We start from the raw sequence: 20,874 nt of genomic DNA, 5'->3' as shown, positions 1-20,874 counted from the left end.
AGATATAATATAGAGAAAATGGAGTTAATAGAGGCTGTTAGAGAAGGAGGTAATGAGCGATAAGAAACAATTAATCATTTTACAGGAACAATACTGTTAGGAAATTTAGATCATATTTTTGAGCTAAGTACATTTATTAAATCTTTATCTTATTTTAGAAGTTAATATGATACAAATAATCACAATTATCTCTCATTGGCATTGTCAAGAACTTTAGTAATATACATAAATCTTCGTCTACGCCATACGCTTTATCTGTCAGTACTGACAGCAGTTCTCAAGACCGCCGTCCGTCTCAATTCAAGTAAAACGGGCCGTTTTTTTTTGTCTACATAAGTGGGGCTTTAGGTTTCAAATAAATGTTATTTATTGCTGTATCAAATATAGAGTAGTTTTTGCATGACCATGCATTCGTTTCAAACTAATTTTATACAAAATAATTTATTATTACACGACAGATAAGCACTGTACGGATACGAACTAAAATTTCAGTTTGAAACGCAGTTCGTTGTTTCTATAGTTATATTGTTCTATTCAGTGAAAGTTTCACAACAGTTGATAAGTTTCATAAAACGGTATTGTCAAATTAATAATGTTGCAAAAACAAATGTCGTATTATAATAAGACATGAGATGCTTCTGATACTCCTCTAAAATCATATTTACGTACAGATGCGGGATTTCTCACACTAACCCGAATAATTTGTCTCTTTCTCATTCTAAAATGCCAGTGATTTATACATTTTAGGATTTAGGTCGTTTCCCCTTATTTGCGCGTTTTATTTGGAAACCGTACACTTTTCTAAAAAAATGAATTTAATTTAATATATTATTAAGTTTTTACCAACACTCATATTTATAATTTATTTATTTAAACAGGGTTTACAAACTGTTGTAGTAGAAAATCATCAATCTCCTTCTCAGATTTTCAATTATTTGTGAATTCTTTTAGTTTTATTATATTTGTTATTTACAGTATACATTTTTTTCAGGATTGTAAATTGAATGATATTTTATGGGAGGGGGTTAGTTAATCCCCGCGACCCTATAGATATCCCCCCCCCCTTTCTTGAGTTATAACTCATCATACAGTTCCAGGGTTTTGGCAATAGCCAATATCTGAGACGGTTTTACAGAGGTTAGTTCTCCATCTCCGATATCACTGTCGTCTGAGCACAATGAGCGATGAGGTGTCCTGGTGTTTTCCCATTTTCCCTACATAATCTGCATTTACCATTGTTTCTTAGCTTCAATCCACTGAGCTGTTCATTGAGAAGGCAGTGTGCTGTCAAAAAAACAGTGACAATCCAAAGATTGTTCTGACTTAAATCAAGGAAAATCTTCGATTCTTCCCGGTCGTAAGTCCTGAGAAATTTCTTCGAGTGTCTTAGACCCTTAGAGGATTTCCATTCCGGGATAGAGTCTTCCAGATCTTCCACTTGGGAAGCAGAACGATTCTGGATCAGTTAGTGGACTGTTTGCTCCTTTTCTAGCTAGATCATTACCTTCTATCCCTTGGTGGGCTGGCAGCCAGAGCTGTATTTTCTTTGCCTAATTTGTACAGCTTCTTCAAATTGATGGTTAATGAGTTGAAATCGCTTTTTAGGGTGCTTAACTATCGAATATGATGAATATTTCTTGTTTCCGATAATTCCTATCTACAGTAAGTTGTACGCATGTCAATGTCAATAACTTATATTCCTGCCTGAATTTTGCAGCATATCTAGATTAGATTTTTGAGGTGGCCATCAACTTGTTTCACTGCGACTTTTTCAGATCTCTTGTGGTACTTCTCGGATATTTAGATTATTTTCTCCACTCCTATCCTTTTCAAAAAGTTTAACAACTTGGAAACGGAGCTCTCCATATATGTAGCTCGTCTTGTCAGTTGATTATTATTATTGTTTAATACAAGGACCGGTACATCTGCCAGGCTCTCTGTACTGATGCTTACAATACCCTGCGAGTAGACCCAACTACTACTTTTAACTACTCTTAGTTGTTTTTGAAGTGTGGGATATTAATTGTGTAGTGAATAAATATCTAAAGAAAAAATAAATGAATAAATGTTTTAAATATGCTGTACGATCATAAAGTTTGGATATGAGAAAACCAAAAGTTCGAAAGTAGTATGTTCAAAAATATAACATTAGATATAAATTATGACGCACCCATATACATACAAATAACAGAGAACATAGGTACGTACGCGTAGCCCTGACATTATTACAGTGTAAAAGCTTTGCCGATCATATATTATGCAAGGATTACCTCTGCTTGCTGCATTTATTTCAAACATAAATATTCATAAGTCTCACGCCACCGGGGTAAAAAATAGGAAGTCAGTCCGGATTATGAGCGTAATTCTTTTCATCTTTTAATATCGTTTGACTATTCTTCGATATCGAACACTGTTTGAGTGCGGTCCTCTAAAAATCTTATTCCTTTAAGAAAAGAGATCCATAGGAAACCTTACAATTTCCATTTTGGGGAAGTTGCACAAGGGTTTTGTGAGGAGCAACCTAAAGAGGGAGTAATAAGATGTAAAAACAAAAAAGGGATGCGGAATATTGAGGAGATACTTGAAAATATAGAAAACTAATAACGGATCTTATAAGAATCACATTAAATTTGATATATTATATCAAATTTTAATATACATGATTAGAATGATTTTTTTGTTGGATAATTTTTTATTGCTGCACCGCAATCAGACAAAATCTAGTATACTAAGACTAAGCCATTCAAGTCTCTTCTTGATCTATTTGCAATTATCTGAGATAAGCCGAATTTTAGTCTACCTTTAATAAACTTCGAGAATTTGTTCTCTTTAATTTAAAATAATTAATTCTCTTTAACGTCAAAAGTTCACAGTAAATTTTGTCACACCATTAATTAATAGTTGGCTCTGCTAATTAATAATTAATCAACCAATTAAAGTACTCTAATTTATTAAAATAGAACATTCTCCTTCGTTTCATGTTATAGATTAGAATGTAATCGATATACTAACACAGTATAGTACCTGACTTGAAACAAATTATTCTTCATCTACAATGAGGTTCTTACTTATTACACTCAAATTTTCCTACAGTATTGAAAATAATAATTCTACTACCGCTCGAAGCATAAAAGAGAAATTGTGTATCATAGAATGATACATTATGATTTATAAGTATAATGAATTATCTATAAGCAGACTGTTTTTTAGGCAATGTAATGAAAATTATATTTTAAGTACAGTTTTACTAAATTTGATGGATAATTATTACAACCTTAAAAATGGCTTTGAAAATGCAATTATTAAAAATCAATTTTAATTTTTTTCTGTTTGATTTAAAGAGAATAACTTGATAAGCTTCAATTTCGTAATTTTAGTATTTTACAATATTGTAGTATGTCTAACTGGTCCCTACAAAATATATAAACTGTGCAGGGCAATAGGTTGTCCTAAATCCTATAATATATGCCTACTAAAATTTAGAATACACGGTAACAACCTGATAACTACCAGCCGTCCAGTGTTCTCGTGTAAAATTAGTAAAATGGCGCATATCATGTTTTCCTTTGGACCCTTCATTTATAAACAATGGATGGCAGAATAATACCATTAGGAATTTAATTCTACTATTTTTTACAGTTAAACGATACCATGTCCTGTTAGAACAGTTAAGCCTGTAACAGCTAATTATGCTTGTTTAAAGAAGAAATGCTTTAGCGGTAATTCTAATTTACGTAAACAGAACCTATAGTTGAATCCTCCCCCATTTGGGTAGTATATTTATTTCAATTTAACTAAATGTTACGGAAATTCTACCAATTTACAATTGTTTAGGTAGTTTCCACCGGCATATCTATGGAAAATTCAATTAATATAATTTAACCATTCTCCATCGGCCACGGGCATTTCCACCTAGTTACATGAAATGCTTTGTAATAGACACTAAATGTTCGGCAAAGTTAAATTTAGCGATAGACCAAATAAAATTGATCAGAACATGTTTAATATTTAACGGAATATATTTTAAATACAACAGCATGGTATGTACAGGGTGGTTCTATGATAGAGTAAAGTTATCTCGTTTGTTTTCAGGCTTACTAAAATACTTTTTTAACAATCTCAAAAATTGTCTGCATTCTTTAAACATACATTAATAATGATAACGTTTACAAATAATAGTGCAAATATTGAGCTTTACTATATCGTAGACTCACCCGGTACATATATGTACAGGGTGAGATAAACATGTTTATTCTTGTCAATATAATTACATGTATTGACTATTTCATTTTCAAATATCTTGAAAATGGCTATTCGAGTTTTACCAAAATAACTTTTTTACGTAGAAAAGACGGAAATATATATTTTTTCATTCGGTAGTTTTATAGAGGTACGGACGAAAAGTTATTATCCTTCAAACAATTAAAGCACTTACAGGTTCTTGCGCCCCCTAGAAGTGGGAATCAATTGACATCGAAATCAAATTTCTCATGTGAAGAAACTCACAGACACCAATTTTCATCCAAATATCAACTATAGTTCATACATTATTTGGAAAACCCCGAAATAAAAATGAAAATTGTACATCCTGTAGCTCCGAAACAAATCATTTTAGAACATATATTTATATGAACTTTTTTATTTATTTTTATCCGCAGAATGAGCTTCCCAAGTTTCCCGAATACAATTCGTACCACCCTGTATATATTTTTAATAATTTTAGGTAGAATTTATATTTATATTCAGCCATTTTTAAACGCTGTTTAAATAATATATGTATTACTGTTGACAATGAATATATTATTTAAATATATATTTTTTATTATGTATATCATAGTAGTAGTTTTAGATACTTTGATGGAATTTTTATAAATATATCTTTGAAAATCTAATAAACTAATACTTAAAATAACTATAAACCAAGAGTATTTTGAATCTTGTTATATGTATTAACAATAAAAATGTTGTACCTATATTTATAAAAAACAATTTTACTAGTTTTTTATAAATATAGGTTAGAATAAAAAAATAGAATGAAATTGTTTCAATTAAAATTTTAAGTTCAAATTTAAAGCATAAAATATTAAATATGGATGTTAAATATCACGTCAAATTCTGCTTGAATTTGTAGCAGCTTATTTGGATAAAGCGAATAGATCCGAGCACCAAACTATAAAGCCATAGTTTCAATATTAAATCTTTTTTCAAAAAACTCGAAAATGTTGATTTTAAATCTGCAGATTTTGCAAATCGAGAGATAAAATTCGCTCCAAATTTCAGTTTTAATTTCGTTTAAACTAAAATAATCATTTATCTACTTAACCGTTTCTGTATTTCGGCGCAATCAACATATTTCACTTCGAAAATCATTTGTTACTGTTAATTTCAATTTTCAAATAGCCGCCAAAATGAATTTGGGATCGTATTTTATTTGTAAAGTAATGAACGCAGCTACAACGCCATTTCGGGTCTTGTTTACAGCCGTTTAGTTCCATATTTGACACTTCATAAAGCAATAGATGTCGGGACAATCGGTTACTCCATGTTGAGGCTGAAGATATTACTACAGTATAGTAATTGTCAGAATTCCGGCCAAAGAAAATAAATTATTTTGCGTATTTTTACGAGTATTTTTTTTCTAAAATTATTGATTGTCATTATTTATATTTACTTTTTATTAGATCTTATATATTATCTTTAATAACGATGCATTAATAAGAGCAGCCAAGAATTGCACTTATTGCATCATTTTTCCCATGAATATAAAATTTCCAAAAAACGTATGTCTCTTTGCTACAGACATACAAAAATACTGATACTTATTATAATCCAAGATTTCAAATAAACGATGAATATTATATTCTTGTAACATTGATGACGAAAAGCTATTCATCGACATCGAAATTAAATTTCTAATGTCAAAAAACATCCAGCCACCAATTTTTATCCAAATATTGACGTTACTTCAGAAATTATTTATAAGTGAAATTACTACACTCTGTATCTTCGAAAGGAAGCAATTTATACCAACTTTTTTACAATTTGTTTTTTTACAAGTATTTTTACCTGCAGAATATGCTGCCGAATACAATTCGGACCACTCTGTAGAGAAATATATTTTGGAAGTCAACATATTTTTTTAGATTATACGATGCATGAAAATAATGAAATTATATTTTAAAAATACCTTTCGCATTTAACTACCAGCCATATGCGAAAACAATTTATAAATTTATTAAACGAAAAAAGAGACGGCTGCGTTTTATATATGTTTTAACAAACAGCTCCGGTGGCCGATGTGTAATTAAATTAAATATATAGAAAATACAAATTGGAAAATTGTTAGGAAAATTGACAAAATTCGAGTGAATAAGTAGTGACCTAAAAATTTGATACGGAAAAAGTAAATGCGGCAATATCGATTTTATTACATGCCCGCCAGAGCACTGTGTCAAATGCACACACGTTTCGTACCGTTTTTATAAAAGTAATTTTAATCAGATATACATAAAGTACACAAAGACCACCAGTTCAAATATAACTTCTGTTATCATTGACCTAGGAGTCAACTAGGAATGAAATTGATTTCATTTTACCAACAAGATGAACACAGCAAAAGATGTAAGCGTTCTTAACAAGTTTCGGACAGGCAGTTACTCGTCAGAGCCAGAATAATCCTTTGACATTCGACTAGAAACATTACAATAGACCAGCAAACGAATAACAATTAGAGTAAACAGCAACACTCTAAAAGAAAAATCCATTGAATATGAATAGCTGCTGGACAGCAGGCTGCCTGAAGAAGCTACTGGACTGCAGTGCTGGAAATAGTAGAAGAATATATATATTTGGGACAACCAATAACATAGTTCGGGATCTCTACTACTAATACTAGTATTTATGTAAGGAACTCAATTATATTCAAATCTAGAAAATGCCACTTATACTTACAATAAGTATAATATAGTAATAATTAAAAAATAATCTTTTTGACTGCAATTTTGTGTAATACTACATACTACTGTAATACTACATTTGGCATTTTTTACTGAAATATAATATGGCAAAAAGTCAGGTAAATCCATTCATTATTTACATTGGGCCGTAAAAACATATTAATTAAACGCAGTTAGATTTGAGCAAATAAAACGAAATGTTTGATAGTAATCACTAGGAAATTATTTAAATTTAAATACGCAATTTATTTATTTAATTTCGCAACGATATCAGCTAAATTTACCGGATTTTAATTGCCATTAACAATAAATTTGTTTATTATAAAGTTCGAGTGTAAATATGATATATCTAGTTAATTATATACTATTTATCAGTACGTGTTAAATTAGATTAGGGTCAGTTTTATCCAAACATGTACGGGATTAATGTTTTTTACTTTGTTTTAACTGTCATATCTATTTTAAAAATATCTTCCATTACTTCAATATATTTGTAGAAGGTAGAATGTTTGGGAGGCCGCGACCTTTATTGTGTGTCTCCTTTCTTCAGTTATGACGAGTTATTGCTCATCATACTGTCTCAAGGCTTTGACAAAAGCCAGTATCTGAGACGGCTTCACAGAAGTTCTACATCTCTTATATTGGTCGGGCCATTCTGGATAATGGGGAAACACTAGAACACATCATCAGTGATGAAGTATTTTGGTGTTTCCCATTTTCCCCACAGAATCTGCATTCGCCGTTGTTTCTTAGCTTCATCCTACTGAGGTGTTTGTTGAGGAGACAGTGTCCAAAAACCCCGTGACAATCCGAAGATTGTTCTTACTTAAATCAAGGAAAATCTTTGAATTTTCTCGATCGTATGTTCTGTATGTTCTCGTATAGTATGAGAAATTTCTTCGAGTGTCTTAGACCATTGGAGAATTCCCATTCCAGGTTATGGATGGAGTCTTTCAGGTTCAATATATGTGTTAAAAACTCTGCTTCTTTACTGGGTGGTACAGGACCGTGGGTATGTTATACTATTCTATATTTACCTATATTAAGGAAAATTGTGTGTTTTTCAAAATTATATATGTTACAGGAAAGGCCAAAAATCAGTGAACGTTAAGAATTACTAGACAGTTAAAGCACGGCCAAAGACGTAGACGTAAACGTATCGTTTGACATGTACGCTTGCGCAGTGAGAAATTCACTTGCGTTTACAGATACGTGATACGTATCTTTACGTGCCTTTACGTACGTACAAAACGCAAACGTATCGAGCCGAAGGAGTTTCGATTTTCACCCGAATGATGCCGAACGTACAAATTCACAAACAACTCGTTTCCACAACTGGCTATAGTAATTAAGTTATTTCATAAATTTTGGTGCCAGTGTAACAGAACTGGGCCTATTTTATTACAATAAATTAGTATGAAAATATTAAGCATCATAATAAACTCATTTTGGAATCTATTTCATTAAATGCTAGTTCTTAGCCAAAATCCATATGAGGATTCTAAAAGATGGAATCTAATAAATAATCATAAAATTGTGTCTGTTTTACAATATTTTTTATTACTAAGATCATTTTAAGTTGTAAGGACTACTTTCTGTAATAAAATAATTTCTATTTATAATTTTCTTCATTTTTCGAACTTTTATAAATTTAATGTGGAATCAATGGAATAATAGATATCCATTTTCAGTTTTAAAATTAAATAAATTGTTTCACAAAATAATTTAGAATTACAAATGTACCATTTGCGTTACGTACGTCAAATACTTGCTTTAACTCTTGTTTACACGACAACGCAATGGCATACGTAACGTAGGTTTCTGCGTTACGTGTCGAGAGATACGTATACGTATTGTGCCTTGCTTTAACTGTCTACTAATAGAATTTTGAAACGTATACTATGTTAGCATTCACTTGAAGTGTCTCATATTCCAAATAAAATATACATACCGATAGCTAATTTTACGTTGGATTCATACAGTAACAAAAACCGTCGAATGAATATAATGCTGAATATAATTTTAAAATTATAAATTTAAACTTGAATTGAAATATTTTTATTTACAGAAGTAATACTAAAAAGAAAACACTCGTGTATTTTCTTTTAGCTGAATGACGTGCTTCAACCCCTAAACATACTGTACTTTCAAATAGAACTTGTAACGAAAAAATATTTTTTGGTTTGATGGTTTCCAGAATAAATCCCAAGAGCAATTATACTAAGTGGGATGGAGTAAAAAATATTCACGTTTCCTTCAGAGATCTAAACAATTCTCTTATGATGTAAGAACTTTTTTCAAAGAAAAGAAATTTTTAATCCTTCCTGCTTTATCAGATTTTGAAAAAAGTGTCCATAATATGTGGTTTAAATTTATAAATAGTAATTTTAATATAATTAATTAATTATTGATAGAGTAAACATATTTCTACAGTTGTTTTACTACAATCCATTCACGATTCAGTTATGTAATGGAGTCAATAAAATACAAGTTTTTGGAAGATGAGTCAATAACTAATTAATTGAGATAATAGACATGTTTCTACGAGCTACTTTTCAGTACCATACCTATTATTTATAACCCAGTGGTTCACTAATAATGCAATAATTCACTTTAGAGGTTTCATACATAACAACAAATACAGTCCAGCCTAAATGATGCTACATTATGTTTTATTATTTACTGATTTTATCGTTTAGTTTGAAGGTAACGGGCGTGAAATTATACACACTTTTATGATATAATTGATATGCGGTGGTAAATCATATTTAAATTTATATATGTTAAAATTGCTAAAATCAATACATACTATTCACACTGTTCGGATTTTATTATATATGAATTCAAGATAGAAATTTTGAAAATATTAAATTATAATGTGAGAAATATCAAAAGTAGATTTGGCGTTGATGCCTGGAAAATATAATTAAAACTTGTCAGAAATACATTTTAATTTTAGTTAAATTAGAATTTTCTCTCTGACAAAAAATTTGATTTCTGTAAAACAACTAAATTAATGTATTTATTATTTCAGATCCTGAGAATTATTGGAACTTACAAGGTCATGAATATGGTAAGTGTGTAATAAAAAAATATAAAGTCTTAATATGGCCTTTAAATGATATTTATAAAAATAATTATTAAACGTATTAGTAAAATATCTTTGGGGGAAATATTGAATTATTTTTGATTAAGTTTTTTTCAATAAGAAACCTTAGAATATTCTATAGAGATATTTCTCTGTTTCTCGCAAGTAAAGTTAAAAGTAAATCACGTTGGGAATTTTTCTTTGATTAGATCGATTTTGCGAACTCATTACTTTCGAACTTGTGTTCATTTATAACTCTCCTTGTAAATTGCCCATTTAAATTTCCTCTCACAAATTTATGTTGTAGCACTGGTCCAAAATTTAACGAGGCAGCATAACATCACTTTTAATAAATATAAGATAAATATAAAATACAAAATTATAAAAAAAATATAAAACACACAAATAAATATAAAATATTAAAGTTCAGTATAATATTTGGTTTTAAACACTTAACTATGCCTAGAGAAATGAAGCATTAAAATTGTTACTGCATTTTCGCAAAATCGTAAATATTTCAAAAATAGTAAGATTAAAGCGTGGCAAACCTTAATCAAATTTACCTTTATTTTAATGGTAGAAACTAAAAATGTAATAATATACAGGGTATTTCATTTAAAAAATGCAACCTTCTGAAATTATAAAAATAATAATTTCTGTTGTTGAAAATTCTCTGATAGAAGAATAAAATATAGTCTATTTTCTATTTCATTAGATTGATGTAACTTTTAATTAATAAACTTAAAAATGACCTTTGAACTTATATTTAACAAAGCCTATAATAGAACAAAACAATTTTAATATAACGAGATTGACATTGTTTGACATTTAATATAAGGAGCTCCACTTGATGAAATTAAGGAAAAAATAAATTTCAAAAAGAAAAGTTTAAAAGAACTGTTTGTTTTACATCTAAGGACATATATTAAAAACCAGCATTAGAAAAACATATATATTTATAAATAAATAAAAAAAAGATTCAATTTTAATTGTAATGAAAGTAAATATGTCATTGTACTGTTTTCTTTGTATTAACATGGAGAGAGTTTATTTAAATTTTTTACTATAAACGTCGTTTTAAAATAAATACTAACGAACTGTATAATTTAAAATGTATTGATTATTTAATAGCTTGATCAAATAGAAGACCCTTTTGTTATGCTTGTTTTCTATTAAGGAAATTAATACTTAGGGAAGTTCGTAAAATATTTATTAACCCTTATATTTATTCTGCGAGAACCCCTAAAGAACATATTTATTATTCAGTTTAGATTAAGTAGTACACATTTATCTTTTTCTTTTTAGGTAACATAATTGATTAAAAAAGTAAATATAATATTAGTCTGAATTTTATTTGGATATGAAATTAAAAAAAGGTTAAAAAAGTAAAAATTATTGGAAAATAATGTTGGGGAAGCTAAACTATCCACTTTTGGCGATGTGTATTGGTATTAAATCAAAAGCAGCCGCAAACACAATTGAAAATCATGCACTAGAATAAGCTCCAAATTGACAGCCATTATACCAACCCAATTGTTGAAAAAAATAGCGATAATCCTATATCAGAGCGTCCACATTATTGAGTTTCCTATTGGTATTATTTCCATATGCCATTATTTATCGTTTCTATAGCACTCTGTTATTGGCCACAAGTATTTACGAGACAAAAAAAACAAATCATTTATTGACTATTTTTTTTTATTTATTTTTAATATTTTAGGACAAAAATTTATGTAAAATATAGATATGTTATAAAAAAACTAGACTACTATTGTGCTATTACTACAATTCAAGTTTAGTTTTCTGCTGGCGGCGATTAAATAATATCTAATATATTTTTGCTGTTTGCAAGGCATTAAAATTTATCTATAGCATTAATAAGATAAGATAATAATTCTTTAGTTAGGTTTTGGAAGGATATTGTAAGGGAAACTTTATAAAGTAACTTTAAATTGAAAACTAACGATTTTAAGGGCCAAGTTCAATGTCAGTTCTTCATTATTTCTAGAAAGGAATTTTCGTAGAAATTTATCAGATAAGTTTTAAGACATTTAAGATTTCAGAAAATACTAACTTAGTCAACAAAAAAACTCAACTTTTTAAATATATTAAGAAATTATTCTAAAGTAATAATAACATAAATAAATCGTTCTTTTGACAGTTATTGTATATTTCTGTATATTATTACTAAAATTGTTTAATTTGTACGAAACGAAAAAAATAACACTAACTTTATTCAAGCACAGAAGAAAAATATTTTTGATGTATATTTATATTTCGATGTATAATGAAACTTAATATACTAATTCCCTGACATAGATTGAAACTGAACCTCTTAGAAGGTTTTGGAAGCCTCTTAACCTTAGAAGCCCTTTATGAAATTAATGAGCACATTATGTTTAATTAATATAATTTCTAGAACCGGTTTAATGTAATAATATATTTTAGAAATATTATTAACTATGGCAGCCAGGTGAACATATTATTTCACAGTACGGTGATAAGCTAAATTTATTAAAAGTAGGGTTGTTTTTCATAATTTGCTCTTCTATGATTTGCAGTTGTTTAATTTTATATTAAGTGAACTAGGACACACTTTGATTATTTTTTGGGCTTATTTATATAATATTAATATGGTTAAAAAGCTGTTTGGGTATAGAATTACAAATATATTAAGAAAATTTCCAGTAAGAAGTAAGTTAAAATCTTTATAAGATATTTAAATTTGAAAATGCTATATTCTAAAATATCCCGAAGATATTACGTAATAATTTAATTATAATTTAGTTTGAGCGAAGTTTTAAAGAGCAAAATGGTAGGAAATACCAGCAGGCCCTTTCCAGTTCCTATATATATATTGTAGCTTAAACTAAATTTCGAGTCGAGTTCTATAATTCAGATTTCTCTGAATCAGTGAAAGCAACTTTATAATTGCATTCGGATCTTTCCTCAAAGTTACTGTTTCGACAAGTCGATCGATGCGCGTCATCTTCGCATCGCCATGTCTTTTAACTTGGCCATAATTTTCCGCATGCCATTGTTCACTTCGGTTTCAAAATTAACAATTACATGCAGCTCCCATTTCCATCAAGATAAATATGAAGTTCATTACGTATCAAATATTTGCTATAAAATACTGTAAAGTGTACTAGTTTTTGTTAAATGTTTAAACTAAAATGCTATTAGGTTTACTAAAAATATTTTTAGAACTGAGAATTACAGTTCACACTTCATAACTGCCAGTCATCATCATCATTCTCAGCTTATTCAACCACTTCCAATTATGGTGTAGCCTCCCTCACATATTTAGATATGATATCTATACTAGGTCTCTATACTATCGATCTCTATGCTAGATTTAATAAATAGAACTATATTTTAATTATTAAATTAATCCTCTGACACTTATGTACAACCATAACATTAAATTTTGGAGTTTGGAGGTAGCGAATGATGTTGACCAAAATTAAAAAAAGTGTACAATACCCCATTCAATTATGAAAATATCTTTCAGTTTTCTAAACTCAATATTTTGCGTACTATGCACTCTAATTTACGTTTCCACCGCTTTTTATAAAAATAGAGTTAATTACGTTGGTAAAATATGTTATTATATCGAGTCCACGACTGGAAACTTCACAGATGTTTTCGTCGTGCAAGACAAAATAAAACAAATTAAAAACTAATTAAACTTGCTTTGAATTAGAGAACAGAATAGTGGAAGGAAATGGAGTTCCTTGTTTTAATTTCTTGCAAACCGAAGTTGTTTTATATCGCTCCGCTAAGTAAGTTGTAATAATCAAAATAGCGTGTCCTTTAGTCATGCTATGCAATCATTAATTACTTTTTGGTATTTCATCAATCTGTAGTAATACCGGTTAGTAATTGGAAGCAAAATCTTGTTGTTAATTAAGTAATTACGAGTAACAAAGTAATGTCGATACTGTCGCAGTATCACTGATATACCGGGTGGTGCATTGTCGGTGAAAACATATAATGGCTCCTCTATTAATTTTAGAGCTGATGGCAAATGTAATTTGTTGTGCTGTCTACACCACTACATTATAGTACCTACGCCTAGAGTTCTTGATATGTATTTTTGTAATTTAATAAATGAGGCAAAAGCCTAACATTTGGAAAACACAATTTGATATTTGCAAAATTCGGCTTGTCCAAAATTGTTCAAATTTGTCATGTGTGTTCATCATACGAAGACTTTTAAAAAACCTATTCACAATTTCGCAGTAAAATTAACAGGAGAGTCAATATCTGGACAGTTCAAAATTTGAATGCTATTTCCTATGATTCCAATGACAATGCACCACTCTGTTTTCTTTTAAAATCTCTATCACTCTATTTTTTTTTTAAATCGTCATTGTTAATTAAAATCGGATAGAAAAAGTATTAAATTTTAGGTGCTTAGCTTACGTTTCCCTTTATTTTTATAGTGAATATTTAATAAATATAACAAACTTTATATATTCTCTATGAAAAATGTTCCACGTTTTCGTAATAACTGGACGCGACAGGTATTTTTTGCATAAAAATAAATAGAGAAATATTTAAACAAAAAGTGACGAATATTTATGCTGCATGCGACCAGAAAGTTCCATATTTTGTTGAAAGTTGCCGCAATATAACACAATTAACATTAATTCTGTTTTCAGATGTCTTCCTTTCATGCAGGAAAAGCTGCAGGTGAAAATTATTCATATTTTTCGCCTTTTTATGTAAATTTTTTATGGCACTTCAAAAATAAAACATGAATATTTATTTATTCGAGAAGAGAGAAAAAAAACAACGTTAATTAAACATTTTCGAAATGGACGTCGTCGATAGAAAAGAATAGATAAATTGGAAAGGAAAGGGAACTCAAAAAGAATTGGCTATCGCATTGTTTAAGATAAATTGATCAGAACTGGCCTTATTAATACCAGCTGCGCAATCTAGCATAAAAAATTAATTGCAAAGAACAGCACAGCTGGGAGAACAATTACTAAAATATTCTTTTTTCTTAGACCGGAATCGAATATTTTAAGCCGTATTACGTTAGAGAACAATTGTATTTTTTATGTTGTCATAATTTCAATATTTTTTTATATTTTTGGATTAAAGATTTTTTGTAGTTACTTCGTAAAATATTTATTATTATTATATATAATTAAAATTATAGTTACATATTATATCTTAATATAATTATTATTAAAAAAAATATAGCACATAGTTTAAACTTAATTTTCATTTCAACATTATGAACTTCAAAAAACTAACAGAACAACAACCTGTAATTCATCTTCTTTGGTTTTAAGTGTATGGTTGACATTTTAATGAAAACTTAACTAAGCGGAAGAAATTTAAAAGTACTGAACAAAATAAACTGCGAGTAATTATAGTTTCTTCTCTTCTGTGACCCCATTTACCATGTTTTAATGTTGGCTCTTCTAAAGCACTGGAGCTAAAGTAACTCTAATTCTAATCTAACGCCACCGTCCACTTTACTGGACCGTGGTCATCCGAAATGACGGTAAGAGCTTAAGACGACAGCTCAATTCTTACTAATTTATATGTGCCCTCCATGAAACGTTGAGGTTTTTATGTATCCATCACCGGTATAAACGTCAGAGCTTTTATACTTACCGTGGGACTAATAAAATGAAAAATCTAAAAAGTTTCCACGGAATATAAAATTGATATTGCCAGATTTTTTCGCGGCTTAGAGAGGGCGGTCATTTTTTTCCAGATATTTCGCTTTAACTGTCTGAATATATCAGAAACTTAGCCGTGTTGTCGCTTTCAATAAATATATCATTTTTTCATACAAAAAAATCAATCAAAATGGAAATCGCACCGCATATACACAGGTGGACTTTCAAACTAAACTTTTAAAGCAAATACTTTGATTTCAAAGAAATTCTTCTGTCTTGTCTTTTAATTCTTATTAAAATGATAAGTGAAATTGAGTCTTAAGTATGTATTTTAAACATTTTATTCATCTTTACTTTACTTTAGAAGTTTTGATATAATATTTGTTCTACAGTTTTTAAATTTTCTTATATTTAGTATGAATTTTGTAATAAGTGTAATTCATAGGTTACTGTTAGTAATTCTTAACATTCACTGGTTTCTTCCTTTTACTGTAACATATTATAGATCAATTAATTTATTAAATAAAGCAAAATTCTGTGGTGATTTGGTTTGGCAAAAAGCAAAATTTCTTCATCACTCATGTTTATTTTTTAAGTATTTCTTTTCGTGTTGTTTTAAAAACAAAGCGGCAAAACTTAATTTATTCCAGCATAACCGAAGACTATAAAACGATGAAAATGAAGTATAGCCAATGCATTAGTTAATGTCAAGAGAAAATCTATTACGACAAAATATTTTCCTGTAAGCGAAAGCTACCGTAGCTCACTGTGGAAAATTCGACAAGGCGTACGTTTGCATTTATAAATAAAATATAGGTTATAAATTATTGGATCCATTGTTTCAATATGTAACAGTGAACTTAACAGTTCCGTTGATATACGAGACCTGTTCCTAGATTGGGTAAAAGAGAATTTATGTCCAGCATGCCGCAACTGGATTTTCAGAACACACTAAACTAAGAACTAACGTTAATATTTCATTTTTACCAACGGGAACAGTTCCACATTTCCTTTAAGCCCCTTTTTTCTAAATTACTGTTTTAAACGCTTTGTCTAAAGCAAGAAATATGTCAGAGAGAATTATAGCAAATTTTAATGTTCGAACACTTACAATTCTTTGTTCATTCATTGCATTGTTGAGTATTAATACTTTTAGAATTAATAAAATCTAACCTTTGGCCTCTGAAGTAACTTATTCTAACATTCTCTTCTTTAGCCTTATTTGAGGGGAGATTTAAAACCAAAAAGTACGGCTTAAAAATTCGAACTTAACCCATTACAAGACTCGGGAGCAATTTCTGACTTCATTGCTTAAATTTATATTACAAAAGGAGAAGACAGACTCTCAGAGCCAACGTCTTTCTTTTTAAAGTTAAGAATTATCTTAAGATGGCTCTTTTATCATGACAGTTAAAGTTTTTAGAATATGGGGTCATGCCTAACTAAAAGATATATATTCTGTTTGCTCTCATGTGAAAACAGAAACAAAAATTAGCAATATTCAAACCGAAGTAACGCTAAATTTTATGTAACGATTTCTTTGTAACCCAGTATAAAGATGTTGTAAAATAGACCTAAATGCGTTTTGATACAAAAAGGGAAAGATATAAAATTATATTAAACGAAGGCCTCTCGACTCTGCAGACCTGGGTGAGTCGATTTTGATATTAAATGTTGAATTTTTCAAGCAAATTAAACTTTCTTAACATGTATTCGACATAAATCAAGACTCCACCGGTCTGACTTTATCAGTATTTTTGTGGGCTTTCTCTCTGCATGGGCTTTTACGTTTACGTTACGTCATGTTTTACATATTAATATATTTCAACGCAATATGTCGCTGCGGTCTTCTTCACCGGTTTCCCTACTTCAGGCTTCCCAGTTTTAATAAACAAAAAATAACACCATATATTTTCTTACGTACGAACGTGGCAAAAAAACCTGTGTTGTGTTCTTCAAATGTGTCTTTATGATTGAGTAGTTTTTGGAAATTCTGTCGCGTCAAAATGTAAAAGAAAATAAATGTCAAAAAAGATTTTCGTAAGATATATCTACAACAATAATTCGAAAAAATCTGTTTACAACTGTATTGATTTTAATGTCATATTATATGTTAAACCAACTAATAGACAGAGAAGGCATTAAAATAAATAATACAGCACTGGAAATAGTAGAAGAATATATATATTTAGGACAACTTATACACAGCTCTGGGTCTCTACTACCAGAAATGAACAGTTAGCGTTGAGTACATATTGGAAGAAATTTATTTAATCATATTTATGTCCAGTATGCCACTTTTTCTTAAGAAGAAAACGTTTGACCAATGTGTACTGCCAGTCATGACCTATGCATGCGAAACCTGGACACCTAAAACGGATATTATAGGGTAACTGCAGGTCGCACAACACTCAATGGACCGAATTATACTGGGAATAACCAAGGAAGACCATAAAAAAGAGTGGATACGACAAAAGACCCAGGTAATAGATGTCATCCACAGAATCAAATCCCTCAAGTTTGGGACAGATTGAGAGGAACTCGCTACGCCATTCCGAAACTTGTCCTGCAGGGCAAAATTGAGTGTCGAAGAAAACCAGGAAGAAAAGAGTACTTATGGATCCAGAACATCAGGGATTGGAGCGGGATACCAGACGCGGTAAGCACATACCGTCCCGGCAGAGTACAATTCCCTTAAAATTAATTGAAGAGAGTGTACAAATGATTCCCCACGTACAAGATTGCATATGGGAACGGAAGGTGTAAGAAGAAGAATAAGCTGAAGATGATGATGGTGATGATGATTTAAGAGGAATGTAGAATATAAAATGAGTAAGAGGGAAGGTTAATCACTGCGACCTTAAAGATCTATTGTGTGTGTATGTGTGACAATATTTGTGACACCTTGTGTGTGCAGTAGTAGTATTTGTGACATACGTCTGAATTATGGTATACATACACGCGTATACCACAATTTTCTGATAGCAAATTCGATATCTTCGGGTCAAAATTAGACTGGTCGGCTAGATCCGAAAAATTACGTGTGTAAGTTCCACAAATCATAATATTTATTGGTATCACACACTTTCAGAATTGTGGTAACCTAAACTTCCCTGTATCGCAGCGCCATCTACATTTTTCTACACACTCATATTTGTGGTAAACCCGGAGTTTAGATGCGTACATTCCCGAAACGTACCGATTCAGAATACACACCATATTTAATTTCTATTCTTTTATGTTTTCTGTTGCGTCCCAAATTTTTAAAAAATATTTGGGAATGTACAGGGTGGCGCCTCTCATACGTCGCGGAGGCCCTAAGGAGAACGACAGTTTGTATTGAAATGAAATTTTGTGAGCATATGTAGTTTAATTCAGAGCACTTTTTAAAAATATAGAGACTTCTACAGGGTGTCCCCAAAAAAAGTTACATATCAAAGTTTTATTTTTTGTAATGTATTATATATATACCCTATATATTAATCGATTTTCGGATTCTGGGAGAAAAATAAAGGTGAGTTTTATAATTAAAGTATATGACTAAAATTTAAGGTTTTTGACATATTTAACATTTTCTAGAAATAAAGAACAATTTTAAAATTACAATAAAAGCTACCTAAATTGGAATTTACCCGGTATAGCCTAATATATAGTTAAATTAACTATTGTACTTTAAACCAAATTAAAACTTGATCCAAAAAGTTATACAGGGTGAGACAAAATTAATATTGAACACTGGTCACATTTAAAAGAACGTTACTCTTTTATTTTAAATGGAACACCCAATGTATTATCCAGATATTGGAGAATTCATGCCTCTTCAAAATACTATTAAGGTTGCCTACCCCTCAAACAAAGATTTTCTTAGATATTTTCATTTACATGATTTGATCTAAGTAGATTTTATTATTTGATAAAATCTAGGTGGCTCTGATATGTCTGACGTTACTTCAACATAGCTGTCTAATTAATCCAACTTTAACAACTAGTTATCATTTTGTGTCAGTTAAAACAAAAAGAGAAAATCTTGCAAAAGACACCCCGAAAGGGTAGTGCCGGATTCCTACCGGCTAAAAAAACCCTCCTCTGCCCTGCCACAGAACCGCATTGGAATCCGCTTTCGCATTTCTTCAATCCGGCCGTTGTCCTTAATCTTCTTCTATCAGACTTTGCATCATCTGGGACTCCTTCTCTTTATTTTCCATAATATGTCTTATAATCATTGTAATTATAATGTCATTGTAATTGTGAGGACCTAGATAGTCAATTTAAGAGGAAACTAGATAGGCAAATAATTTAGCTGCAAATTGCTTAAAAAAATCATAAAAGTGGATCTGCCAGAACAAAATATATTGAACTAAAGATGAAAATAATTTAAAGTTTATTAATGAAATTTAAGTAAAAAGAAGCAGTTAATATTTCTTTGAAGATTGGTTTTGAGAAAATGTAGTTTTAGTATCTGCTTCATAACGAAAAATGTGACTATCTGAAACGTCAGAATTGTATAAATTGGGTAAGAAAGAATTTACATTGTTTGACAAAGCAGTTTTCTATCTAACGTCAAATAAGTTTGACGAAGACAAAAAAGCGGTTTACCCATCTAATCTGCGTTATTTGCAATGATTGAATAGGAAAATCTGAGGCTATATTATGCAGGCTTTCGCAGTAAGTAATCAGAAACAGAATCGATGCCTCTGTTTAAGGAAGACTTTAAAGCACACAAATAGTCGGGATATATCAAAGAAAGGCTCCTCTAAGGACAATTCGGGAACGAATTTCGGTGCTTGAAGGAAAAAGAGGGGGAGAGACCGGGATAAGATGAGATAAACGACAGAACCGGGGACTGGATTGTCAGAAGGAAATAAAGTGATGAGGAAATTTCAAAGTTAGAAAGAAGACAATTACTGAAGGGGTGCGATAAAAGTTATCTGAATGTGCAATAAAATACATATCCACGCACACGGACATACAGGGTGTAAATAACGTTGAAAAAAGGACGAAAAACTCTGAAAATAAAAGACACTAACTTATAGATTTGGAGCGGAGACAAGATTGTGAGTCTTTCAAGTCCTCAGGAGGTTACATCAATCCAATCAATTGATACGTTAAATTTCAAGCGTAGGAAAATAAGGATTTCAAAAATCTGTCAAATTTTTATATCCGCAAATGTTCAGCCAATTTCCGC

General features: G+C 30.2%; 1 protein-coding gene across 5 annotated transcripts in view; it reads left to right on the top strand.

Moving 5' to 3' along the window:
* LOC115876692 (agrin-like) overlaps nucleotides 1-20,874 on the top strand; it is a 272,204-nt gene that overhangs the window by 156,622 nt on the left and 94,708 nt on the right. For all 5 annotated transcript variants that reach the window (XM_030892575.1, XM_030892578.1, XM_030892577.1 and 2 more), the window contains one exon: nucleotides 9,991-10,029. In XM_030892575.1, the coding sequence (XP_030748435.1) occupies nucleotides 9,991-10,029 (39 nt within the window). The remainder of the gene's footprint in view (nucleotides 1-9,990; nucleotides 10,030-20,874) is intronic.

The sequence above is a fragment of the Sitophilus oryzae genome, unplaced genomic scaffold (assembly GCF_002938485.1).
Source record: "Sitophilus oryzae breed Bouriz unplaced genomic scaffold, Soryzae_2.0 scaffold_1440_pilon_pilon, whole genome shotgun sequence".
In the NCBI taxonomy this organism is placed as follows: Eukaryota; Metazoa; Arthropoda; class Insecta; order Coleoptera; family Curculionidae; genus Sitophilus; species Sitophilus oryzae.
The sequence above is the reverse complement of the archived record's forward strand: the minus strand, read 5'-3'. Positions and strand labels throughout refer to the sequence as shown.